Source organism: Nelumbo nucifera, chromosome 6 (assembly GCF_055504915.1).
Source record: "Nelumbo nucifera cultivar China Antique chromosome 6, China Antique-T2T, whole genome shotgun sequence".
NCBI lineage: Eukaryota > Viridiplantae > Streptophyta > Magnoliopsida > Proteales > Nelumbonaceae > Nelumbo > Nelumbo nucifera.
The window spans coordinates 34,015,734-34,042,890 of record NC_142654.1 but is presented as its reverse complement, the minus strand read 5'-3'; the positions used below and the strand labels follow the sequence as shown (position 1 = coordinate 34,042,890).

At 40.0% G+C, this 27,157-nt stretch overlaps 1 protein-coding gene and 2 long non-coding RNA genes across 5 annotated transcripts; 2 read left to right on the top strand and 1 right to left on the bottom strand.

The window, feature by feature from the left end:
- Positions 1 to 2,198: 2,198 nt before the first annotated feature.
- LOC104606440 (putative ABC transporter C family member 15) lies at positions 2,199 to 14,704 on the bottom strand. Of its 2 annotated transcripts, XM_088890607.1 has the most exons (12): positions 14,402 to 14,704; positions 14,241 to 14,302; positions 9,559 to 11,912; positions 9,041 to 9,127; positions 8,300 to 8,953; positions 6,135 to 6,299; positions 5,713 to 6,007; positions 4,882 to 5,096; positions 3,840 to 4,145; positions 2,951 to 3,014; positions 2,629 to 2,868; positions 2,199 to 2,469 (listed from the first exon to the last, which is right to left on the bottom strand). In XM_088890607.1, exons 2-12 carry the CDS (start codon positions 14,245 to 14,247, stop codon positions 2,327 to 2,329), a joined length of 4,530 nt encoding a protein of 1,509 aa, XP_088746733.1. In that variant the 5' UTR covers positions 14,248 to 14,302; positions 14,402 to 14,704; the 3' UTR covers positions 2,199 to 2,326. The 2 variants fall into 2 exon arrangements, with proteins under 2 accessions (XP_088746733.1, XP_088746732.1); XM_088890606.1 differs by having other exon boundaries at positions 14,241 to 14,704.
- LOC148790751 (uncharacterized) lies at positions 11,737 to 14,222 on the top strand. Its single transcript, XR_016077800.1, has 2 exons — positions 11,737 to 11,874; positions 13,898 to 14,222. It is a non-coding gene; the product is annotated as an uncharacterized LOC148790751 (long non-coding RNA).
- Positions 14,705 to 15,667: 963 nt separating the features above from the next.
- On the top strand, positions 15,668 to 25,225 carry LOC148790750 (uncharacterized). 2 transcript variants are annotated; one of them, XR_016077903.1, is made up of 4 exons: positions 15,689 to 16,088; positions 23,849 to 23,900; positions 24,139 to 24,559; positions 24,631 to 25,225. It is a non-coding gene; the product is annotated as an uncharacterized LOC148790750 (long non-coding RNA). The 2 variants fall into 2 exon arrangements; XR_016077902.1 differs by lacking the exon at positions 23,849 to 23,900 and having other exon boundaries at positions 15,668 to 16,088.
- The last annotated feature ends 1,932 nt before the right edge of the window (positions 25,226 to 27,157 follow it).

The window sequence follows — 27,157 nt, the reverse complement described above, 5'->3', positions numbered from 1 at the left end:
AATGGGTGTATACTGTGAAATACTTGCTAGATGATAGTGTGGAGCGTCTGAAGGCCAGACTTGTTGCTAAAGGTTACTCACAGTTGTATGGTGTGGACTACATGGAGACATTCTCTCCGGTGGCTAAAATTGGTTCCGTTCGTGTCCTAATTTCCTTGGCAGTTATGTATGATTGGCCTCTCTTTCAACTTGACATAAAGAATGCCTTCCTCCATGGTGATCTAGTGGAGGAGGTATATATGGAGCAACCACCTAGGTTTGTTGCTCAGGGGGAGGTTGGTAAGGTGTGCAAGCTGAAGAAAGCAATTTATGGGTTGAAGCAATCTCCACGTGCTTGGTTTGGGAAGTTCAGCGAAGTGGTGAAGAGTTTTGGAATGAAGCAATGCCAGGTTGATCACTCAGTGTTCAGCTATGACTCAGAAGCTGGGAAGATATTGTCATCACTGGTAGTGATAAATTGGGGATTGGCAAACTAAAGGTATTTCTGCAAAATCATTTTCAAACAAAAGACCTTGGAACATTAAAGTATTTCTTGGGAATAGAGGTTGCCAGATCAAAACAAGGTGTGAATCTGTGCCAAAGGAAATATGTCCTTGATCTATTGGAAGAAACAGGACTGTTAGGTGCAAAACCGGCTGAGACCCCTATGGAACCAAATGTTAAGTTGAGCAGTGATACAGGAGAAGTATTTGAAGATCCTGGAAGGTATAGACGACTAGTGGGAAAGCTGAACTATCTGACTATCACGAGACCCCACATCTCCTTTGCAGTCGGTGTGGTGAGCCAATTCATGCAGAACCCTCGTATACCTCACTGGGATGCAGTTCTTAGAATTGTGAGGTATCTGAAAGGAGCTCCAGGCCGTGGGCTATTGTATAAACCAGGAGGAAAACTTGAAGTAGTTGGGTATACAGATGCAGACTGGACAGGCTCAGTGAATGACAGAAGATCTACTACAGGCTATTGCACATTTCTTGGAGGAAATCTTGTGACATGGAAGAGTAAAAAGCAGACGGTTGTGGCCAGAAGCAGTGCTGAAGCCGAATATAGGGCCATGGCTCACACTACCTATGAATTAGTGTGGCTGAGGAATCTCCTACAAGAAATTGGGTTTCACATGGATAAATCTATGAGATTGTACTGTGACAACCAAGCTGCACTCCATATCTCATCCAATCCTGTCTTTCATGAGAGAACAAAGCACATAGAGGTTGATTGCCACTTTGTGAGAGAGAAGGTTCTTGCTGGAGAGATAAATACAGAACATGTGGGCTCGAATGACTAGTGGGCAGATTTGTTTACAAAATCTCTAAGCTCAGGGAAAGTGAACTATCTATGTAACAAGCTGGGATTATATGACATATATTCTCCAGCTTGAGGGGGAGTGTTAAGATGTGCCGAATAGGGGTAGTTTAGTCTTCTTCTGTTTGTTAAGTAACTTGCTTATGTGGCAGTGTTATTAGAGTTACTCTGCCCCACACTTAAGTAAGGGCATTTCTGTCCTTGTAAACATTATTAGAATCTAATATAGATTAAGGGGGTCGACGGGATGGGTTAACCATCAGATTTTCGACAGACCCTTCTTCTTCTTCTCTTCTTCTTCTTCTTCTTCTTCTTCTTCTTCTTCTTCTTCCTGTTCGGACTACTGTAGCAGCAGTCGAAACAGTACGAAAGCATTTTAGAATTTAAACTGTTCTTGTTCCATTCAACTAGATGGAACAGAAGGAGAGTAGCAGCTCCGTATCTCTATTGGCCATACTGAATAAGTTTTGTTAATTATGAAACTATAAGGATCATACAAGAGTGTCTGTTATTATCGTGATCAGTTACATTAGTATTGTTATTTTTGAAAATGATCAATCACATTATTCATTGTTGTTTTTTATAAATAAGTAGAACATCAAATGATATTTTGATGGTTTAAAATGATCTTTTTCTTTGTTGTTCTTGTTGTTTTCTATGAACTTGTTGTATATTGATGAAACTTCTATAGAATCTTTGCTTTGGGGGCATGGATCAGAGTGGTGAGAAATAATCTAATAGACTACTAACAATGGATATGTTCTGGATAAATGAAATGACGGAATTATAAGTGCTCAAGCCGAAATAGAAACAAGCATAATAACCTATTGCTCTATTTTTGTCTGGAAAAGGATAAAACGGATAGATATATTTCTCCATCCCAGGGCACTCAGTTCTGTTCCCTAATCAGTATGAGGAATAATTTATTCTTCATTTGTTCTAGGTTGTTGTAGTTCTCAATATTGTTTTGTAGCATATAATCTTGATTTTGGAATAATATAAAAAGCTATATGCTTCACAGATACTATAAAATGCAATGTTCATTCTTTAATTTTGTTATGCTGTTGAAGTCTTGTGATCTCAAAGAGTATTCCTTAATAAGCTTTGAGAAGAATGAATCCTCTCTTTCCAGTAGCTTAGCTGGGGTGTTGTACTCCACAATCCTTCCTGTTCAAAATCACAACACAACAATTTTAGTTCCTTGTACTAAACCAGTAAGAAAATGTAATTGCATGCTTAGCTCTGTTATCTTTTTTTTTTCCCTTTTCCTTTTTAATATTTAGAAGTAACTTCAATTCTACCTTAAACAATAGAAAAGAACTTTACCTTCACTGAGAACCAGAACTAGATCACTGTCTATAACTGTGTGGATTCTGTGAGCTATGGTAACAACAGTACAATTTTTGAACTCCTGACTTATGATCTTCTGTATCACACCATCAGTTGCAGAATCAACAGAGGCTGTGGCTTCATCTAGAATAAGAATTCTGGTTGTCTTTAATAAGGCTCTTCCAAGACAGAATAGTTGCCTCTGGCCCAGACTCCAGTTTTCTCCATTCTCAACCACTGTATTAGCCATGCAAGCAATTCAAATATGAGAATCCAAAACGCTTCACTGTGGATTTCAGTTCATATTGGTTAAGCTCACCTGTTGAATCCAACTTTTCTTCCCTTGCACGCACCAAGTCACCAAGTTGACATTTATCCATAGCCTGAAAATAATCAAATATGATAACTTCTTCAGTTGAAATTCTCAATGAAGATCATAAGAGCTTTTTGCGCTTTGGATTCTAGCCAGTGTAAGTTTAATGTTATTTTATAATGACAGGAAGTGCACATGTAAGAGCAATACTAATGTCTGACGGTTTAGGATGGAAGAAACACATTTTCATTGCATGTGTGGCTTACATCCAAAGGGGCCTGGAACTAGCATCAGCAAGTTTGACCAAGGAAATTTTTTTTCTCTGAGGCTCAACTCAATTGTTGATCCTGAGCTTCAGTTGTTCAATTCTTTTTGAAAGTCAAACAATGAGATGAGGCTTCTAGCAAAAAAAGTAATAATGTAGATAACTAACTGAGTCAACTTTCGACTTAAAAGACATGCTTGATGGGACAAATGAATAATGGGTTCCATTTGGGTGTGTGCAACACACACAGGAGGGTAGAGCAAGGAAGATTCTATGTACCTTCCATCCTACCTGAGGTATTCCATGAAGAGAAACTAAAATGTGTCCTATAAGGTGATGGATCAAAAATAAGTTCCACATAGGGTGTATATGATGATTTGTCAAGTGGAAGCAGATATTTCAACTTTTCAACCTGACAAGCCATGGGAAAACTAACATGCATTTACCCATAAATACCTCTGCTACCCGACAAGTCTCTAAAGAGTATCTTGTAAATCATATCCTTAGCAACTCATGCCAGGGCCAACATAATTATGGGAATCATATACACCCCAATCCGAAACCCACATAATGGAATTGAGTTGTATTTTGCATCTTTTAATCTAGAACTTGTTAGACAGAAGTAACCACCTCCCATATTTCACTGTCAGAATATTGCTCTAGTGGGTCCATGTTTCCTCTTACTGTCCCCTCAAACATTGTTGGGTCCTGTGGAATGATGCTAAGTCTGGATCTCAGGTCATGAAGGCCAATCTTGCAGATGTTTATATCATCAATTTCAATACTTCCCTCTCTGGGTTCCACAATACGGAATATCGCCTGTATTAGAGTTGATTTCCCGCTGCCTGTTCGTCCCACAACACCGACCTTTTTCCCTCCTGGAATTGTGCAGCTAATATTTTTTAAGACAGATGGAAGATGCTCTGCATATCGGATCTATGACAAGAAATAAATTGTAAGTAAATCTGAGATGTTTGCTTATATAAAGATTAGAAATTGTGTACAACTAACATGAAATTAGGCTGTCATATACAACTAACATGAAATTATGTACAAGTAACATGAACTTGGACAATTATTGAGGAATTCTGTACCAACTATCAAGGGGAGCATTTGTCAAGATGGCAATAAACCAATGATTGATATGGGAATACATCCTACTTCCATCTTGATGTACCCAATGAATCATGATCCACTATTTAATCATGTTTCTTTTAGCCTGTTGTTGGAGCACCCCCTATTTCTGATGAAAGGAGCACTCCTAGCTGAAGGTAGTGAAAGATAATAACACCCCTGTAAGGTTATCATGCTTTATTTGACCAAGGTGTTGTTGCACTTATTTTTTCTGTTAATTAAAAGGGAGTGCCCTATTTATGAAAAAAGTTGTGTTGTAATCGGTGGTCAACCTTGCCTTTACAACTTATCCATGAATGAATTTTCTGTGGTCTGGTATTCATCTCCTTGTGGAATTTGGAGTTCAATAACATTCATCTCCTTGAGAGAGGTACTTGAAGTCTCTCCCTCACTCTCCCTCTTGTTGAGTGAGATGAGAGGGTATGCTCTCATGTGTTGAGATGGATTTTTTTCATACATCCAATAAGATGCCTCATGAATGCTCAGCCAATTATGTTTGGTTTGGTTATTACAGAAGATTACATGTTAGAGGTCTTACCTGCAAATTAATGATGCAAATTTTTCCAACATGTGGCCAGTTATTTGGTGGCTTATAATCTTCAACTACCAAGGGGGCTTCGCTAGCAATGTTTGAATATTGTAGAATTCTTTCTACTGAGATCATTTTATTTCCTGCATTGCATATTGTGGACACCATATTGGCTAGCTGTGTGTTAAGATTCAAACCATACGTTACTGCCAATCCTGCAATTCCTGTAAAGATATAGAATTCCAAATAAGCTCCTTGTAGATCTTCTCATGTAAAAAGATCTGCTCTTAGTTATATGCAGAATGGAAAATTAAATATCTTTACTGGGGAGACCATAAGGATGTAGGTTGTTAATACAAATGGCACACCGGCAGGGGTGTATTGATACTTATTTCCGCATGCTTTTTATTGTTTTTTAGATTTTTTTTTCAAAATTTCAGCTTTGTACATATTTTTATATTGTTTAAACAATAAAAACTTTGGTTTCCTAAAAACACGTTTAAATAGGTGTATTGGAAACCTAAAGATACAATACGATATGCCTGATATGGGGTTTATCATATTGATACTTTGAATCTTGCCTGCAAGTGAGTGAGTGACTGGCACCAACCATATGTTGGATCCAACCTAGGAAATATACTGTAACAATATTTTTTATTAGTTGATTACACACATCTAATTGTTTATTCTTTATGCACGAGATTTTTTTGGGGGACAAGTGATGGATGAATCTGAAAGCCCTACATATTTGTGATGTCCACTGGTGTGCCATTTGTGGTCCATCTTTACGGTCTACCTGCTGATAAGCATCTTATGAAAATGCATGCTCATGATTCTCACTTGGGTTAATAATCCCATGAGGGAGGCTCACAAGAAAAACCACCGAGAATGCAAACACAAAATTGGACAGTATGTTCAATCTGAAAGAAATCCACTCTGTTGCTGACATGTTATGAAACCATGGCCTTGAGTAATTGTCAATGAGGATGAGATTTGTCTCAGTAAAGCGGTTTTCTTGGTTGAAGGCACGGATTGCTGCAGCTCCAGAAAGTGACTCTACAAAATGGTGGAGAATTGGAGCTGTTTGAATCCCTGTTAACCGGGTCAATTCTCTTGCAGTTGATGTATAGTATTGCTGCAGTGATCACATATATTTAGATTCATGTTGTGTACTATTGATGTTGACCTACAAACCTAAATTGTAAAGGTGCCCTTATAAATAAAACTATAGGGGTAAAACTATGACAGTTGAAGTGTCTTACTTGGTACCATATGCAGATTGCAGTCACTGGAATGAAGATTACAAATACTTGCCATGCTACCTGTGACATGACGATAATAGTCCCTAGAACCTGTATAAATGTGAAAACACACCAACCTAATCTGCCTGCCATTTCTATGTCAAGCACACTTTGGTCTTCAGATACCTGCAATTAATATATACAAAATTATTTAGTACCTGGAACTTCTTGATTCTCATGTTATCCATCTTCTAAGTCTCTGAACCATATGCCACACCACACATTCATATGCATCATTGTGGTTGCTACCTCATTTTCTTCATAGGCAGACTTGCTATCTGTTCCAACTGTTAGAGTTCAGGGGATAAGTTTAGGGATGGTCTTTCTGTTATTAGAGGGAGGGGTTGGTGGAATGGAGGAAGTGGTGTCTAAGGATGGTTGGGAGAATTTTGTTGTACAAGTGTGACATGGGTGGGTTACTGTAACATGTAAGAAACTTTCAATGGAAACCTGACGAAAAGAGGGTGTTTGGGTTGGGAAAGTGCACTAGGTTAGGGAAGAGTAATAAATGTTAGTTTAGGTTAGAGGTTTAACGGACTGTTTTAGAAGAAAAAATAGAGTAAATTTCTAGAACTTTAGAAATAGGAGGAATTCTTCAAAGTGCTCAAGATGAGTATTGGGGGTCAAATTTAAGGAAGCTAAAAGGTTCGGTGGGAGTTTACCACCTGAAACTAGGGTTTTTATGAGGTGCAGTTTCTAGGGGAATTTTTTTGTCTCTCTAAGACGAAGCAACAAGATACTATGGCTTTGTATGAGAAGAATTAAAATCTTACTATAAATCAATGCACTGGTAGTCAATGAGTAAATTGGTTGCTACTTCTAGTCTGTTGATGCCTGATGGCTTTCAAATTTCAAAGGTTGAAATAGAAAATCAAGAGAGAACAAAAGGAAATGGAGATAGTCCTGGAGTGTGTATAGGGTTTCTCAAAAATCACTCTAGAGGTTTAGGAATCACTCCTAGATGTGGGTGCATTTTGGAATTCAAGATTTAATAAGATCTTTGAAACTTCATTTATTTCTTCATTTCAAAAGAGTGAAGAATATTTATAGTTGAACAAGTGAAGGGCAGGCGTGGTAGGTAGAGTTAGCACGGGGAGGGGGAGGTTCTTACGAGGTAGAGCTGCTAAGAAATAAGTGCATAGGAGTTTGGGAGGTGGGGATGTGGTTTTGGTTATGTGTATTTGGGGCTTTGTGTGGGGGAAGCTCCTTTTTTAGATGACTTTGTTGTTGGTCGTTAATTGTGTATGTTTTATTTTTTGAATTCCAGGCTCACTGGTTGTGTGTTTGATGTTTTTTTCTATGGTCTTTTGGGTTGCTGGGAACTTAAAATATGTCGTTTTCTTTTTTTTTTGTGTTTTTTTTCTTTCAATCTTTTTGTCATTTTTTTTTGTTGCCTCTGGTAGTTTATGAATTTAACAATAAAAATAAAGAAATGAAAATTTAACACAAGTTTGCATCCTTCAATCAAAGCAGCAGAGTGTTGAAAATGTGATTCGGAGTCTATTCCATATTGTGGTTTTAGTAGTGAATTAATAGCTGAAGTCAAGACCAATTTCTGGCATTCTTCCATTCCCTGTTTATTTTTGAACAAATCTAATGATCTTCTAGTTTGCAGCTGCATATCTTTTTTGTTTTTTGGTTATCCTTTTTCAACCTCACAAAACTTAATGAGTTTGGATAATCTATTGATTTATGGATTTTCAACATAGAACTTGATTCCTTGGTGTGAGAAGTTGTACTTCATTTTCTTGTTTGCTTTTTATAGGAGTTCTGTTTTTGCCCAAATTTTGCCTGAATACTGTTACCTGATTCTCCAATTCTTTGGTGTTGCTTTTATTTTTTCTTTAAATAAAGAAAGAAAAGGAATCTCTCAGACAGACTGTTCTCGTTTTGTTAAGTTTGCTTCATTGAAAGCTCTCAGACTTATATAATTGCTGAAACAAAGGCATTTATATACTTTTCATTTGGAGTCTTCAAATGCATCAATCCTGATACCCTGATACCTGTACATGGGTGCTCTATCATGTTGGATACTTGTATGTTTTATCATAACTTTTGTATCCAATGCCTTGTATCTGTATCTGGGTATCATAGCATCCAGACATAAGTTATTGTATGTTACCAACCCGATTCAGGATTCTCCCAGTTGAGGTTGAATCAAAGAATGCCATTGGAGCCCGGAGTACACTATGTAGCATGTTGATGAAAAGTTTCTGTGATGTTAGAAGGCCGGCGGTTGTTACTAGCATGGCTCGAACGAATGCAAAAACTGAACTGCCGACTGAGAGAAGTATATACCCAAAAAATAGAAAGGTTATCTCCATAGCTGGCTCAGTCCCAGATGTAAGAGGGGAAGCCCATGTTATCCAATAATTACTTGCTATCTGTAGTACTAGGAAGAGCAACTGTGCCAAGATTATGAGTGGGACAAAGGCCCCTGCCCACACTGTGGTCAAATAAGACCAGTAAACTTCTTTCCGAATGCTTCCTTTCTCTCTCTCTTCATCCTGTGTCAGTCTTCCTCCTTTTCTGGTTATGTCATTTGAAAGGTTATGTCTAGGATCATGCTTACCATTTAGTTGAAGCTCTGGATTTATTCTGGATTCTGTATCAGCTTCACCATCGGATAGAGGTTTTTCACATGTTCTACTTGACTTTTGGACTGTGAAGATTGATTCCAGAGCTTGGTTGTGTGCACCTACTAATGCATCAAATCCTGTATTCTGTCTTAGAAGTTCATCAAAAGTTCCAGCTTGTGTGATCCTTCCATCTTGCAGAACCTGTTAAAGACTCTATTAATTTCTGATCTAACACTTTTTTCATTAAAGCTAGAAAATGGATGGGAAGTTATGGTGCCTCTTGTATACCAGAATGAGGTCTGCTGCAGGTAGAAACTCGACTTGGTGGGTGACATAAAGTATTGTCTTTTCTTTGAGGATCCCCATCAGGCATTCCTGCATGGGATAGGCAAAGCTCAATGGTAAGCTCTTGTCTGATCTGAATTTGTAAATGAAATCAGAAGAATAGTTGGCATCTTTCTAAATCAAAATCAAGATTTGAAGCTCGTCTTTGGATTACAGGGAAATCATCTTTGAACCCCATTTATAAGCATATGATTGGTTAGATATTTATGAACTATATTACCCAGGCTTTAGACATGGCTACAGATTTACTTGTTGAACTTGCATGGCCCCCCAAAATAGGTTTTCCCTCGTCATTTCCATGTATTTTTATATGCCCAGGTATTCTTGAAATTTGAAGGATTTGTTACATTTTTTTTGAGAACTTTGTTGTTTGAGTTGAATGTAATTTTGTTAAGAAATCTCTACACCAATTGAATCAGAATCTACTGTTCAGCGACAGTAACAGTTCAATTAGGATTTACCTGAAAGAGTTGAGTCCCTGTATGAGCATCCACAGCACTGAAAGGGTCATCAAGAAGATATATGTCAGCATCCTGGTAGGCTGCACGTGCAATTTGTATTCTTTGCTTCTGGCCACCACTCATGTTGATACCTCTTTCTCCGATTTCTGTCAAGTCACCACAGGGAAAGAGCTGGAAATCCTTCATCAAAGCACATGCTTTAACTGTTCTGTCATACCTGACACTGTCAAATGGATTTCCAAAAAGGATATTCTCTCTGATCGTTCCTGTCAATATCCATGGAGACTGAGGAACGTAAGCCTTTGTCCCACTGATCTTCACTGTTCCTGACAACTTCATTATATCTCCAAGTATGCTTGAGAGAAGACTAGATTTCCCTGATCCTACAGTTCCACAGATTGCTACTTTCATCCCTCCCTTCACTTTCAACTCTATTCCGTCAAGAGTTGGGATTCTTGACTCTGGATTCCAGCTGAACTTTCCAGCGCTAATCTCGATATCGAACTCTGACTCATCTTTTGGAGCAAACAAGACTGCATCCATTTGAACTTCACCTTGCTGGAGGTACGAAGTGACTCTGTCGATTGAAACTTTGGCTTGTGCAGCTGCTGATAGCAAATCGGATAAATTGAACAATGGGTACTGTAACATCCGGAAGGTTGCCAGCGCAGATAAAACTTTCCCAGCTGTGAATGGGATCCCCATTGGTATACATGTCCCAAAGGCCATTATTGAGATGAAGGAAGGGGATCCCCAGAAGAGAAAAGATGAGATTGCTGCCGAACTGCGTGCTTTCCATATCAATATGTACTCGATCTTTCTCAAGCTTTCAAGATTGTGAAGGAATCGAGTTTCCCAGGCTTGAAGTTTCAGAGTCCTCATATTTCGAAGAACCTCAGCTGTGGCTTTCATTCTGCTGTCCTTGGCCTCCATCATCTTTGACTGTAACCTCCTTTGGATCTTTGTATTGGGTATGTTAATGGCTAATATAATCACCATTGCTGCTAATGCCGCCAGAGAGCCAAGAAGACCCAGGTTGTTGCTTAAAATGTAAATTGCCAGAGAAATTTGTATGGGCAACATCCAGATTATGTTCATTAAATACATGACGTCCACAATACGTTGGAGATCAACACTCATATAGTTGATGATCTCTCCACTGGCATGGCTTTGGCGGGATTCACTTGATAGATACAGGCCCTTTTTATAAATTTGTGATATCAGAGCCACTCTCAGGCGAAGGCCTAGCTGGTAGGCCCCAAAGATCCATTGTCTCTGAGCCACTGTCTCGATGACTTTGGAACTCAGGAAGGCTAATGCAAGAAGGTACCCACTCAAGCTGTGTTGCTGCTTCTTTCCACTCAGGAACTTCACAAGGTCGTCAATCAAGTACGGCCCGATACATGATGCTACCGCACCAATCATTGCAAACAATGCATTGGTTGCTGCTTTTTTCCAGATAAATAGAAAGATTGCTTTGTATATAGATGGGTTTGTTGTAGCATCCATATTTTTGACACAATTTAGACTGTCATTGAACAAGCAGGAGAGGAATCCGGCCGAGTCTCTGATATCTATGTCAGGGATCTCTTCTTGTTCAAGGGGTCTCTTGTTCCCGACTTCAAACAGTGGATTGAGCCATGAGAAGGTGATACGTTGGAGAGGTGTAGCTTTTCCATATGGAGATTCCCTATTTTCTTCTGCATGCTTTTCAGTTTTAACATTGAGAAGTGGGTTTGTAATGCCAGTTTCAAAGAATGAGATGCCTGTGGCCCCTCTGATCGATATCCCTAACAGGCAGGTGGAGGCAGGGAGATCAAGGAAGGCAATGTAGTCTCCGATTCCTGGAGACCCATGGTTCCTAAGAATGTAATATATATCAAGAGCAGTGCAGATAATGGAGTGCAAGAAGCTATAAATCCACCAGATTCTTACATTCCAGGGAAGCATCATGGATCTTGCTTTCTGTGTATTGAATACCACAACTAATGCCGTTGACCATGATACCACTTGCATGATTTCTCCCAGAAGGACTAAGTTTGTAAATCTGCAATGGGTTCCATTTCCATTCAGTAGCATCAGAAGCAAGAGGCAATGGCTTACTAATAGCAAACTGGAGCAACCAATGCTTGCTTTGTAGGAGAGGCCAAGTTTTACACCAATCTGAAGTTGACTTGTGAAGTCATCTTCTTTGCTGTTTGATCTCCTTGTGCGTGACAGAGTGAACTTTTTCCATAGGAAATGGACTAATATGCTTCCAATGAACCCCAGTTGGAGAGCTATGCTGATTTCCTCCCAGAAACATGGTGATCTCAGGTAATGCCATGCTTTTATATATTGAAGAAGCTCGGGATCTGATACACATCAGGAAATGGTACAATTGGATTACCAAATGACTTGAGAAATGAAATTCGTGTACTGTTTTTGTTATTGACAGTTATAGTATGTAGGGATTTATGTTTCTTTCCCTATCTTAGGCTTTTGAGTTAAGAATTTCACAACAGATTAAGACTTAATGGGGGAAATTGATTGAGAATTTTCCTTTTTTCAGTTAGAATCTTGTTCTATCTGTTATAATAATTAAGAAATCCCTCATCTTAACAAAAGTCTAGAGCTCTGTTTAATTGTATGTCAAAAGAGGAAAATGATGCTCAATAGGGAAATGGATTATGGTTAGGGAGAATGACAGTTCAGCCCAGGGTCAGAATTTTTAGGCCTAAAGTACAGTTGGGATAGGTGCTAACTCGGAATTGATGCCAATTCATGGGCAGGCATTGGTGTATAGAGTGGGGGTATTTGACATTTTGAATGTTTATAGATCTGCAGTGAAATTCAAAAATCTGCATTGGGCCTGTCTGTACTTTTTCATTAAGCTCCTGTTAGGGTGTTTGACTAGGGCTCTGTTTAATTGTACGTCAAATGAGGAAAATGAATGATTTGCTTGGAAAACGATGCTCAATAGGAAAATGAATTATAGTGAAGCTGTGTTTGGTTGAAAAAAAAGGTATGGAATCCCTTCCTTTTCCTACCTTTTCTTTCAAACCAGACACAACCTTATAGTTTTCCAGGTATTTGTTTTCACTTGGAATTAGTTGAGGTTGGACTGTTCATGGGCTGAGCTGGGCTAGCTTTGCGCCACGCTCTGCCTCTTTATTAACAGAACACATTCAAGCCCGAGCCTGAGCTCGGCCTAGAAATTGGGCAAGAAGATTTTTGTTTTTTTTACTCAACAACAAAACTGATTTGTTTGTATTAAAAACAAGCTCAAAACCAAAAAACACTATAAGAACGAACTCAATATGGCTTGAGAAAAGAGAAGAAGAATAAACAAAAAATATTATATATATTATAATATAAAATATTATTGGGTCAGGCTTGGATGTCCAAGCCTATAAGCTGTCGAACTACCCAGCCTATGAACAGGTCTAGTTGAGACATAGACAAGTGTTACAATCTAGAAATTGAGAGGACCAACTTTCCTACAATTAAAACTCCTTTTTTGGAAAATGTTTCTTCCACATCCATTTTATGTTCAACTAAACATTGTAAAGAAGCAACTTTCCGGAACGAGTGAATGAACTTTCTCAAGATCTTCTGCCACTACTGTAATTCCTTCTGAGGTTAAATATCAGTTAGCACATGAATGTTGCAAATAAAATCACACTCTTCAAACTCTTGTACAATTCCAAGAGCTATTAAATAACTGGAAATTGAAATAGTTCACCACTCGTGTATTAATTGTAGTTGTAGGCCTGTCTTAAGCTGTTAAGATTTTTCTACTGGGAACTGCCACTAGAAACGTGATTTTCTAAGAACCCATACATTTCGTAATGATCATATTACCGTTCTTGACGAGTCGGGTTTCTTCTTTACTGTTTAGGTTAAATGTTTCATCAATGGATCTCTAAATGAAATAAAGTTAATAGCTCCCATCTGGGTATCCCTACTACTATATATGAAGTAATCAATTACTTGGCCATATACCAAAGATGTCCATTTGAAAATTTGAATATAGCATGTGCATATAGCTTGCATACAACTAATTTATGTTTGGATTGACAGAAAATAAAAGAGAAATAGAAGGCTGAGGGAAAGTTTCTTAACTAATTTTTTGAAATTTCTCAAGAAATTTCCCTCAACTTTCTGCTCTCTTATTTTCTATCAAACTAAATGTAGCCCTAGAAGATCAGAAATATGAATCCTTAAGAGATGTGTAGAACATTCATCTAACTATTCAATAATAATTATATTGCATAGAACTAGAAAGATCTCTCAATCTGGCAGCTGAAATGTGCAAATTTCTGGTTCATGTTCTTACTCATATTCCTTTATTTTCCAGTTTCCAGAATTACCAGTCTGAAGACTTGGAAGAAGACTACTTCATACAAGCAGCAATACTCTCGGTTTCTACCCCACTTTGAGTACTTGCTGAATTATACCCTTGATGAGCAGGATTTTTTCCTTCAGATACATCATATATACAAGAAGAAAATATGTCTTCTTTCTAAAGTGTAGTATCTATTTCTTCTATGAGCTTTAGATGTTTAGCATCAGAAATTGCAACTTTTATCAGTTGTAACATAACAAACTAAACAAATTTAAATTGATCTCCCTGAAATCAAGATAAAAATGTTTTTCATTTTTATGCAGAATTGATTATCCTATGACCAGTCAGAGCTTACCTTGCATACTGTAATTCGAAGTCCTTTTGGTTTCGATCAGTAATAAGGATGGCGTGCCTATCCTATCAAAAGCCAAGAAGGTTTTCTTAGCAAATGATAATCCATACAGATTGAGAGAGAGTGAGAGAGAGGTGAAGAACTGAAGATTGTTTCAGACTTACAGTATTCAGTATAGGCCAAGTTTATATCATTGTGGTGAAGTTGGGTTTGAGAAGGATACCATTTAATTCTTCTTCTTCTGTTGAAGGGTCTTCTCTCTAGTTGTTTGAACTCAGGTTGGTGAGCATTTGTATGTATTTGTTTATGGCCAAGTGAGAGAGATGTATCGTTACTATAATGAGTAGTGAATAAACCGTGAGATCTTCTCTTGTAAGTGTGTTTGAACTAGTCATTGAGTGGATGGGTGCATGGGAGGTGGTTTACTACTGTCAGCACACTGACTTTGTGCTTACTTTGTGCATGCAACTATGTTATCTACCTATTGTTGTATCAAAGAAAGAACTCAACTAACAGATATTTGTTTTATTAGAATACATGATATACCATGTTCGCTTCAGTCTAATATTCTATAAGCAATATATTGGGGCACGGAACTTAGAATTCAAAGAATGGAGGACTCTCTCCAATTATATATCTATTTATGCCTAGCACCCATGCGCTTTATTTTTGTTGTTAATTGCTTATAATAATGTGTGGCTGGCTGGCTGGCTCTATTTAGGAAGTATCGACGATGGGATGGAGCTTAGTTTTGTATGTATAATTGTTTTCGTCATTTGTATGACGACGACAACTGGTTAGTTTCAGTGGAAATTTCATCACTCCTCTCAAGGGATAAAATATTTTGCAGAAATTGTTGAACTTTTCCATATCGATGTCACATTAATTAATTGATTAACAAACAGAAGGAGAGATTCTCTTTTCTAAATTATTAGTTAATTTTGTTTTCTTGGGGTCGAAGGCAACACCCAACCCAACACTTTTCAGTCGCCACTAGCTTCATCTTAACAATAATTAACTACAACATAACAAAAGCAATAACTATTTACATGTTTGGGGTTTTCAGTGGGAGCTTAGTAGGCAGCCCACCCATGCAGCCACGAGGAAGATTCATGGGGGGTTTTAGGCTTTTGCTGTCCAATAGTCCAATTGACCCACCCAGCAAAACCAATCTCTTTTTGTATAAACCGAGTCTTTGTTTAATGAATAAATAGTAGTGTTTTCCAACCGTGGTTTATCAGGAGAGTTAGACCGTTTGGCTCGGGAATCGTTTAGGCAATCGGTTCTATTTTATCTTTGACCTGTTTTAACTGGGTCAAAAATCGTTGATTTGGTCAAAGAACCATGAATTTAGGTGATCAAACTGTCGGCCCGTTTGACCCGGACAACAGTTTGCCATTTAATAAGGAAATAGAGGATCTTAGATCAGAGATCACCGAGATCTTAGAGAGAGAGAGAGATGACAGAAGCAAGATTGGAACAGAGTCTCAGATCTGAGATCTAAAACGAGAGAGAGAGAGATACGAATGGATGTGCCAACTTGCTGTTGCGTTTCTGTTGCCGTCGCCACCATTGCTGTTACTGACGGTGAACACAAAATGCTCCTCCTCCTTCCCTCATTCCTTTCTTTCTTTTCTCTCTTTCCTTTTTTCTTTTTCTTCTCTCCTTCCTTTTTCTTTTCTTTCTTTCTTCTTTCTTAGCTGACAACCACCTATGTCTCAGCCTCTCCTCAGAAAAGAAAGACAACCACATAAACATTTGCCCTAATCTAATCAAACCATCTAAACCATTCAACTCAAATGGTTGAACTGTTGATCCAGAAACCGGTGGCTACAGTGACTCCATTTCCAGGTGGTTTTTAAAACCTTGATAAATAGTGTAGGTTTTTTTTTTTTTTTTTTTTTTTTTTTGCAGAAGAAATGAGTTATACAACCCTCTTTTTTTTTGGCACAACGAACAATAATTTCATTGATCACATAAAAACCTTACAAATATGCTTCAGGACTGGGTGGTTACAAAGTAGACCTCTTGGCCAATTAGGAGCATCTTCATTGTATTCAATTCTCTTTTTCTCTATTCTAGCCTTCAATGCCCATGTTATGCTAAAACGTCATGAAACATATACTAACTGGTAGTATTCAAGAAGATTCAAGAGGTCGCCAAAGTGCATGAACTTTACATATCCATGAAGTGACATCTTGATAGGGCCATTGGAGCTGAGGTCAATATAAAGTGGGACTTGGGGGTGTTGTTTTTTTGGATTTTGAGATGGGAAAAGTTGGTTTGGTTCTTTGATCAAGAACCCCATATTTTTTTTTTAGATTTATGTGGGGACCAGGGAAAGTTTATTTTTGTGGGAGTGATATCCATTTCCTAAGTGGGTAAATAACTTTCCCACCTAGGGTGAAAATTGGCAACACTTGAATGGGACAAAAATATTCTTTTTAATAATGAATTTTTATGGTTAAAATGGTCATTACATTATTTACCTGGGAAATAAAAGAACATGGGTAAATGCAGTTACCTTGGTAAGTGATTCCCAAAAAAAAACTTACCTAGATAATTGCATTTATCCCAATAATTAATGTACCGAAAAGCAAACAAGTCTTGGAGTCATAAAGTAGTAGTACGTATGCCGATGTGAGGGGATTTGTGGGGTTACAATTTGATTCTCATAACATTCCCAATATTTGTTTTTATGTGGTAGCATTTGTCAAATCTATTGTAGTACCATGTCTTTCTGTATCATAGATTTTCCCTTACTATAATATATTTGTGCCATCTGAATACATGGTAACCATGGCCTTAGCAATCCCTCTGCCATTATATGGAAAAATAGAATGGCTTTGTTGAAAGCCTAAACAGAAAATCATATTAGATAGTGGAGAGCCAAGAATTTTCTTTTTCTGCTTTTCCACATTAATCATTCTTTTTTTTGCGGAGCATAAATGCAGGTGCATGACCATAATTTTTGGGCTTCACAGTCATAAACTAAGTGGTGGATCATTCTATCATTTGAGTAGATGGTATCTACATTACGAAGACTGCTTTTCCACATTAATCATATGCCACCAGAGTAGCCAACATGCTTTACATTAAACCACTATTCACAAGATAGTTTACTAGAAAATTTACTAACATCAAAAGGCTGAATTCTAGTTTCAAGTAATGCAGCAATAGCAATTTGATTATATCGAACTAGGTCCCTAACTTGTCGTTGGAGTGTCATTCTCCCAGCACCCCTGACCTTCCATGCTAGCATCTTTATTCGTGATTCCATTGTTGGAGAAATCAGTTGGACACATTTCCTCCGTTGGGTGTAATTTCTTTTTTCCTTTGTCACAACTATCTAATGCAGAGGCTCGCGGGAATGTAGAAACAAGAGCATCTATTTTGTTTTACTCATCTTCCTGTATTTCTGATAGTTTGTCCATCGTGATTGCATTAGCGTCATGGTCCATGTCTAGATCATCATCTTCACCCTCAATATCCTCCAATTCCTCATCTTCTTCATTGTCATTCTGCCTTTCCTGAGTTATCGAGACTGGGGGCAGAGCAACTAGCTGAGTGGTTGCTTGTAGTTTTTTTTAACCCATAGGAGCTCATTTTGAATGGGCACCAACAATGTACAACCATGCCTAATCATTTAGATTTTGGATAAAGCTTTGGCTTTGGAAACTATATTATTCTTTGTTCCATTGAACCATGAAGCTTTATGGCATTTACTATTGATTCGGGTGTCTACATTTCTTCCAAATTTCGGTCTTTTTGTTGAGAATTTCTTACATATTTTTTGCCTCGGTCCCACCATCCCCTATAATCTTAGGGTAGTTATAGGACTAACGGCCCCTATAGTAGCAAGAATCTCAAGGACTAACGGCCTCCTAAGATTAACGTTACCCAAACTCTAGGAAATAGAGTTCGAAATTTCTTCTCATTATTTTATCCAATTTTACAACTGGACCCACTTGTCTAACTACATTACTCAGATGTTTCTTTGTCCAACATTCCATAGGGAGTCCCAATAGGTACACCCAAATGTTGGCTTCATCTATAATAACTGTGAGGAGGTTGAACCCCATTCTCCATTTCATAAGAACTAGGTAATTATAATAAACCAAGGTGGTGAGGAAGAATCCATTACCTATACTTTGGATTGGATGTCCACCCATTTTTGTAGCTTCCACAATGTGGTTACTTTGGTTGTTATGGCTTCCACTGATACTGGCTCTCCCAGAACTTTAGCATGCATGCAACATTCCCATTCAGTGTTCTCTTCATTCTCATCCTCCTTTTCGCTTAAGAGGTCCAAATTCATGCTCTCAACCCTTTTGCATGAGTCTTTATTGATTACTTGTTAATCTTATCTTCTACCTTATTTCTTTCAGCTTCCTTGAGGAATAGGCTACCCAGATCTATCCTCGCCTTACTTGAGTTGCTTGACTTAGCCATGTTAAGCTTTAAGATTTCACAATAAGTTTTTGGATAGAACTCACCACTTTGAGCACTTGGATTTACATAGTCCATTGTATTGCACTCTTCACTTTTTATAATCTCTATTGATGAATCAATTTTTGGCTAATGTATTGATTTTTTGGTTAAGTACCTCGTCATTTGGTCTGCTTCCAAGTGGCCGATGGCTCAGAGGCCGAAGTGGAGCTGCCTAGGTGCCGAGTTGCCTGTGAGGCACTGGGCTGACTAGGTGCAGGGCTGCCTGTGAGGTGCCGAGCTGCCTGCGAGGTAATGGGCTGACCAGGTGCCGAGCTTCTTGGTGGTGAGATGAATTGATGAACTTCGTTGCTCTTTAGAGACCTGCAAGGAACCAAATGTCAGAGGACCCGGGGTGGCTAACCCGGCAATGTCGCTCCGATGCTTAAGTCAGTACTCTCATAGTAGACTGCGAGCTAAAAATCACAAAGTCTGAGAGCTAGAACTTGCTTACTTGCTTGCTTGTCCCTTGTCATTGGGGTTGGTGCCTTTATATAGGCCTTGCTCATGTACCGCCCCCGAGATCTCTGGGAGGTCGTGTCTAACTGGTTCCAGATTCCTAGAGGTAACCGCCATGCACGTTGACCACCCTCCAGATCGTTCGGCACGTGGGCCAACTTCCAAGGATCGTGGGAGTGTTTGGATATGCATGTCGAATTCGTCGGCGAGAACGTCTTGCAAGTCGCCAGGTCACGCCTGTGCCAGGCTGCCAGGTCGATGCTTGTGCTAGGCTGCCAGGTCATGCCTGTGCCAGGCTGCCAGCTTGCGCTAGGGCCAGGTCGCGCCTGGGCCGCCAGGTGGGACACAATCAACTTGGCTAAGGCAAGTTGTTGCCAAAGTGGTTTCGGGTGTCATGTAGTTGTTTCGAGGTGCCATGTGCCACAACATCATTGGAGGGCCAAATCCGCCCACATCATTTGCCCCCCCACTCCTGAGTCGAAAGTAACTCGGCGAAGGGAGTAGATTTCTCCTTTTCGCCCGTAATGAATAATTCGATGAGCTCGTAAGCGTTGATTCAATTCCTTAGGCTCTGGGAGCGATTCGCAGTCTGCTCCTTGATTTTGCCCATGCCAAAGAGGCGATTGGATCTTATATGGTGAGGAGGTCTTTGCTAGTTCGGTATTTTGGCTCTTAGGCTTTGAGAGCGACTCATAGTCCACTCTCCTTGACCTTGCCCATGCCGAAGAGGCGACTGGGTCTTATGCAGTGTTTTAGCCCTTAGGCTCTGGGAGCAACTCGTAGTCCACTCTCCTTGATTTTTTATTTTGCCCATGCCGAAGAGGCAACTAGGTCTTATGTGGAGACAAAGTTTTTTATCAGCTCGCCAGTTCGCGCCTAGGTCAGGTCACCAGGTTGGCGCCCGTGCCAGGCCGCCAGTTCACGCTTGGGCCAGGCTGCTAGGTCGCGCCTGGGTCAGGCTGCCAGGTCGGATCCTTAGAGCTACGGCTGCGCTGCATCAGCCTCGTTAGTGATGTCGGTTACCCACTCCTACAAGAAGCTACTAGGAGCTCGACCTACGGGGGCAACACTACTGACTTTAAGTCACCAACTCGCACGGGAGCCTTGGAAGGCTCGATCGGCAGGGGCGTCCATGCAATCTGTTGGCCACCTATTCCCGCAGAAGCCACGAAGAGCTCATCTTTGTAGAGGGTACCTTGTGAAGAGGACTGATGAGGCTTTATCCGAGTTGAAATAAAGTTGGTAGAGCTGCTTAGTCTATTAGCCATCAACTTCTTGCATAGTCTTTGAGTTCATAAAAAATGGAAACTAGAAAGTGAGAGCTTTTAATTTTTAAAAGGTGAGAACTTCTAGAAGAAGAGGACTTAGCCTTTCGGATGATGAGAACCTAGCTTTTTGTAGTGTTTCCCACAGACTACGCCAACTGATGAATCAATTTTTGGTTAATGTATCAATTTTTTTTGGCTAAGTACCTCGTCATTTGATCTGCTTCCAGGTGGCTGATGACTCAGAGGCTGAAGTGGAGCTACCTAGGTGCCGAGCTGCCTGTGAGGCACCAGGCTAACCAGGTGCAGGGCTGCCTGTGAGGTGTCGAGCTGCCTGTGAGGTGCTGAGTTGCCTGCGAGGTGCTGGGCTGACCAGGTGCCGAGTTGCCTGGTGGCGAGCTGAATTGATGAGCTTCATTGCTCTTTAGAGACCTGCAAGGAACCAAATGTCGGAGGATCCGGGGTGGCTAACCCGGTGAGGTCGCTCCGATGCTTAAGTCAGTACTCTCATAGTAAACTGTGAGCTAAAAATCACAAAGTCTGAGAGTTAGAACTTGCTTACATGCTTGCTTGCCCCTTGTCATTGGGGTTGGTGCCTTTATATAGGCCTTGCTCATGTACCGCCCCTGAGATCTCCGGAAGGTCGTGTCTAACTGGTCTGAGATTCCTGGAGGTAACCGTCATGCACGTTAACCACCCTCCAGATTGTTCAGCATGTGAGTCAACTTCCAAGGATCGTGGGAGTGTTTGGATATGCATGCCGAATTCGTCGGCGAGCATGTCTTGCAAGTCACTAGGTCGCGCCTAGGCCAGGCCGCCAAGTCGGTGCCTGTTCCAGGCCGCCAGGTCGCACCTATGCCAGGCTGCCAGGTCACGCCTGAGCCAGGCCGCAAAGTCGGTGCCTGTGCCAGGCCACCAGGTCGTGCCTGTGCTAGGCTGCCAAATCGCGCATGGGTCAAGCCGCCAGGTCGCGCATGTGCCAGGCTGCGCCAGGGCCAGGCCACACTTGTGCCAGGTCACGCCTGGGCCGCCAGGTGGGACACCATCAACTTGACTAAGGCAAATTGTTGCCAAAGTGGTTCCAGGTGTTACCTAGTTGTTCCGAGGCGCCATGTGTCACAACATAATTGGAGTTCCAAATCCGCCCTCATCATCTACTTTGGCTTCATTTAATATTGGTGGTTGAACATTATCAAACTCATCAGTCCTATAATTAACTTGTATTGATTGATTACCTGTAATGGGAGATTTCCTAACTGGCTCAATATTGAATGCTAAGTAAAAGGATATTTTCTTTACTAGTAATGAAGCACAATACCATGATAATCCTCCTCGATCACTGCAGTCTCTTTAACTTTCAAGATTCATTTTTATATCCATACCACCAGTCTCTTGATCCTTCCATTCAATTGAGCCCTCCCTATTTTTAAATTTCTGATTTTTCCTGTATGGTCCATTATGTCTCATGGTAGAGTTGTTTTGGAGACCATGGTTTTCCTTCTGTGAATCAATCTTTCTGATATTAATGTTCTTCTTTACAACTGGGTTATCTTCTTTGGGAATGCTTCCAAATTTCTCTTTTCTAGCTCGAGTTACTACTCCATGCAAATACGTTCCCATTAGGTTTTCATTTACTGTGGATGGTGTTTCATTTCATCCTTTTATGTGAGCGAAAATTTTGGCCCATCCCTTTCCATAAAATGCATTAGATTCATCTTGAATTCCGGCGATTATCAAGTCCTTGCAGTGGTCTATTTCCAACCACTTATCCTGTAGAGTGGTCAAGTCTCTGGGTTTGCTTATTTCACTAGTCTTCTCAACTTTAGTGATCATTAGGTTCTTCTCTATTGGCTTTATGAGATTACCACCAATTCTTATGCTTCCTCCTTGTGTATTCACTTCATGCCCTTTCATACTTGAATTATCATTATTTCCAAGGGTCATAGCCTCCTTGTATCCTTTATTATATACCTATCTTGTCTCCCTATTTACGAGCTCCTTAAGATTTATCTTATCATCCATCTCGTTCAACGAGATAAACCTGACGTTTTTATCCTCTTCTAGCCTACAAGGATCTGTAGGAGGTGTATTATCCATTTGATCCTTTCTGATCCCACCTTTCATCTTCATTTTATTATCTTCCTTATTATCCTTTTTCCAGGTATAGTCTTCCCATGGTTTTTGCATGGGTTTATCACCCATTGGGCTCCCTGCATGGCTTATCATGGTTATGTGGTTGTCCACGGTTTTTTAAGCCGCTCTCTACATGGTGAACACATGCATTGATGGGGCCGTCCTCTTGTTTTATTTTTATTTTCATTGAGGTTGGCTGGCCGACACAATTGCCCTCCAACCAAGAGTCATTATTTTGATTCATTAATGAGGGATTGTTTATATTAAAATTATTTTTGAAAATTTTGGGGTTATTGTCGATAAGGGAAAACTCAGCTTGGTAGGAGTAAAAATACAAATGTGTACTGTGCAAACATACAAAATAAAATAAAATACAAGGTTTTGCATTTGTACTTCTTCCAAACTAAGCCTTAATATCAATAAAAATAATTATTTTAATATAATATTTAGAAAAGATTAAATTTTTTGAAAAAATATAAAAAAAGCACAGATATACTATTCACCTTCTTCCTCGGCACAGTGAATGGTGAGATCCCTCTCCACTTCTCTCTCTCTCTCTCTCTCTCTCTCTTCATCTTCTTCTTCTTCTTCTTCTGAGTTCTAACCACAACCTATTCGTTCTGTCAAACTTAAGTCGTTGTAGATGGGAAGCCAGCAAACCCAGCACACTCAGGTGCGGCAAATGTTCTTCAACAAACCTAGTGAGTTGTTTGTTTGTACTTCCCCTCTCTCTTTCTCTTTCTTTCTTTCTTTCTCATCATTTGCATCATAGAAAAGTGGATAGGGATCTCACCATTTTATTCTGTTCTGAGTTTGGAAGAACTCATATGTGAGAAAAGAAGAAGAAGAAGAAGAGAGAGAAAGAGGGAGAGAGGAGGTGGGGGAGATTTACCGCCCGTTGTTCACCATTCAAAGGAAGAAGGTGAATAGTATATCTTTCCTACTTTGATATTTTTTCAAAAAAGTTAACATTTTCCAACGATTATATTAAAATAATTATTTTTATTGATATTAGGGGTCAAAAGTTGTCCTTATCAGCAATAATCCCTTGAATTTTCCCTCTATTGTTTTACCCATGTAGCTAGTAGCTTTCATTTGAAATTCGAACTGACCGATTTCCAGTTGTCCCTGTTAATATGCTACACACTGAAATGTCCATTTTGCCCTCGTTCTACATATCAATTTTCATAATGCTACCCTTTGGGACAGTGGCTTCGTATTTTTTCTTATCCTGATGTTCCTTACATACTTTTCTGTTTTTGTTAGGAAATATCCGATTTTGTTGATCCAATACATACTTTGGGGATATTTCCAAATGGTACTGTTTCATACTTTTTTTGTGGTCATATTTTTGCTAGTATTTCTTAACTACCGCTGGACATGGCGTTATTCCCCTTTTCTTTTCTACCACCTTGTTTTCACAACCAATTTTGTTGTTCAGAATTTTCTCATAAGGATTGTTTCCCTTTATTCTAGTAATTTTTTCTGATTTTTTATGTCTTGGCCTTTTTTCTACCAAATTTAAATGCCCCTTATTCACTGTATTCTTTCGGTAGATCTTGGTCCGAGGGGCCATACAATCCATTGAGTGGAGATCCTGCACTCATTTAGTGATTTTCTCTTGAGAGATGACATTCAAACCTGCAAGAGGAAGAGAGAAAGAAGCAAAAGAGACTAGTCTGCTAAAATCTATTGTAACCTAAACAACTTCAGAAGAGGACGTGGTAGACGTTGGATTTGATGGGTCTCCACCGAGATCCGTGCCATGGAGAGGCTTAGATGTCCCATCTCCGGGTCTGGTAGAGTTGGTGGTTGAGGTATATAGGATGAGCTGGAGGGTTTGTCTGGTGGACACTCAAGACCGAGGGCATGCTCGAGCAGTTCGCTAGGGGCATCTTGCTGCCTAGCATCCGAAGAGAGACTAGCGACTACACGAGCGGGGTACTAGAGAGCATGGCTATCCAGGAGTACATTGCGGTGAGATATTAGGGTTGTCTCCTTAGTTTTTTGATTTATTTGGCCATGCTCCCTAACTTTGTGTTTTTTAGGCTGTTTGCAAAGTGATGATGCTGGTCGATAGGATGCATGTCCTTCGTTAAATGGCCAAGGCTTGGGAGGGCGAGTTCTTTCGTCTACAAGTAGAGGTGGCTGCGATGATCGAGACAAACAATGGTGGCCAAGGACAAAGAGCTACGACATTTTAAGAGCTGTGCTCATGAGCTGAAGGGGGACTGCGATAAGGTGAGGAAAGCGGCTAAGGCGAAGCTACTACGCGTTGAGGAGGAGGCGGTCGCTAAGTCCAAGGAGTCCGAGGAGTTCTAGATTGCCCTCGATGATTATGCTACGGACTCCTAGCAGACCAACTTTGCTCGCTATCAGAGGAGGGTCATACGTGAGCATCCCAAGATTGTCGCAGCTGTGGAGCAATATGGTCCCTTCGATACTGAGGTGTCTAAGCAATCTGCCTCGAATGATGGCACAGTTACCCCCGAGGAAGTGAACCCTATAGATGACACGACCAGCTTGGATTGATTTCCTTATATATTTTCTCTTCTTTTCTGTTGTGCATAGCTCGGTATGTCGAGCTTACAATCGTTGTATCATCTTTTGCCATTAATGGAAATTTGGTCATTTTGCCACGCACCTTCTATGTTATTTTTCCTTCTTTTTTTTCTATGTCATTATGCTTCAGAGTTAGGTTGGTCATTGGGGACCATAGGCCATGTTTCTGTATTTGCACTTAGGCTAGTTGGGTTTCGAACATGACACTGAGGCTGGAGTCTTTTGGTCAACGGCCTCAATCTTATGCCAGTCAAGTTCTTTAGCTCTAATTCTCACTGGCTAAGGTTTCTGGCCTAGTGGCCTTAGTCTTATGCCGACTGAGGTCTTGGTCCTGACATTGGATGGCTGGGGTCTTTGACTTTGTGGCCCTGGTCTTATGTTGGCTGAGGTGCTTCCGAGCACCTAGTCTTGGGGAGCTTTACACTCTTTGAGTGGGCTAGTTGTGGTCCTCGATTGGCTCTGTTCCGATCATTAGTCAGCTAGGTGTGCAGAGTTTAGTGCTCATCCTCTTGCCATTGTGGTAGGTACGTTGTTCCTGCGGTGCCTGATGGGGCTCATTTGGCTTTAGGTCTTGTCCGCTTCAATTTGGTCAGGTCTATCAATTGCTCCAAAATGAAACTTGTACATTTGTACATTGAACACAAAATGAAACTTTATTTCTTGAACTGCATACAACTAATGCTCGTCTTTAATCATTGGTAGTACATCCATAGATACCCGGTGTTCTAGCTCCTCAGCACCAGTTTCCCATCAAGGTCTTCTAGTTTGTAGGTGCTCGGGCCGAGGACTCTGGTCACTCTATACGGTCCTTCCCTGTTAAGTCCAAGTTTTCCTTCTCCTAGTTTGGGCACTATGACTTTAAAGAGGATGAGGTCTCCTGTTTTGAATTCCCTCCTCCAGACTTTGGAGTCATAGCGCATGGCCATCCTTTGCTATTGTGCTGCCATCTTGATGTGTGCTCTGCCCGACTACATATTTCTCCACCCAACTGACTTGAACATTGGAATACCTACCTGGGGATTAACTCCTCGAGCCTTTGACCTTTCTCTTGGTTGCATATCTCAGTGCACGACTTTGTCCTTCCACATCAGCCTTGTCTAGTTGGCAAGATTATCTAATTGTGTCATCGGTTCGAACAACATCAAGTTGACTTGAGTGTCAAAGTACCTACCTGGGGATTAATTCCCCGGGCCTCTGACCTTTCTCCTGGTTGCAGATCTTAGTGTGAGTTTCTCCTTCCACCTCAGCCTTATCTAGTTGGTAGGATTATCTAATTGTGTCATTGGTTCGAAACACCTCAGATCGGACAACATCACTAATTAATACCACTATTTTACATAAAATTGAACTGATACCATCACTTTCCATGTTCCTTTATATTGTTTGGTTGTTAGCCATCGTTCTTGTTAACACACCAAAATCACCATGATAAATTTAACAATCTCCTGTACCATGAAGAAGATGAAGAACAAATTTTTCTTTGCTTGAAACTAGGAAATTAGGATATTAGGCTTCCCTTGAAACTCAATAGGAACTAACAGAGAAAATTCTAATAAAAGTCATATGGTGTTGGTTTTATTTGATGCTAATGAATCATAACGACTATTGAACCCAATGGTTGTACTATATTACAATGGCTCGACACCCCACTGAGAGGACCTCTCTAACTGCAAAATCTTTACTCACCAATTCCTCAAGCACCAACCACATGGGAACAAGTTCACGACCAGTTCCAGCTGCAATAAAGATGCATCCAAAACTTTGATTGCTAGTAAAATCTCTTTGCCTCCGAGATGCCTTGATAAAGAATCTTTTACTTGTATAATTTCTTCAAAATTTGCTCGCCACTAAGGCCTGTTTCGAATCAATTCTAAAAATTTTCATTCTTAGAATCCTTTCATAGAAGAATGGATTTTGAAAATTTTCATTCAAAAAATTTACAATGTGTTTGGCATGGTCATGTCATTTTGTTTCTCAGAATCAGAATCATGTTTGGCATCACCGTATTTTTCA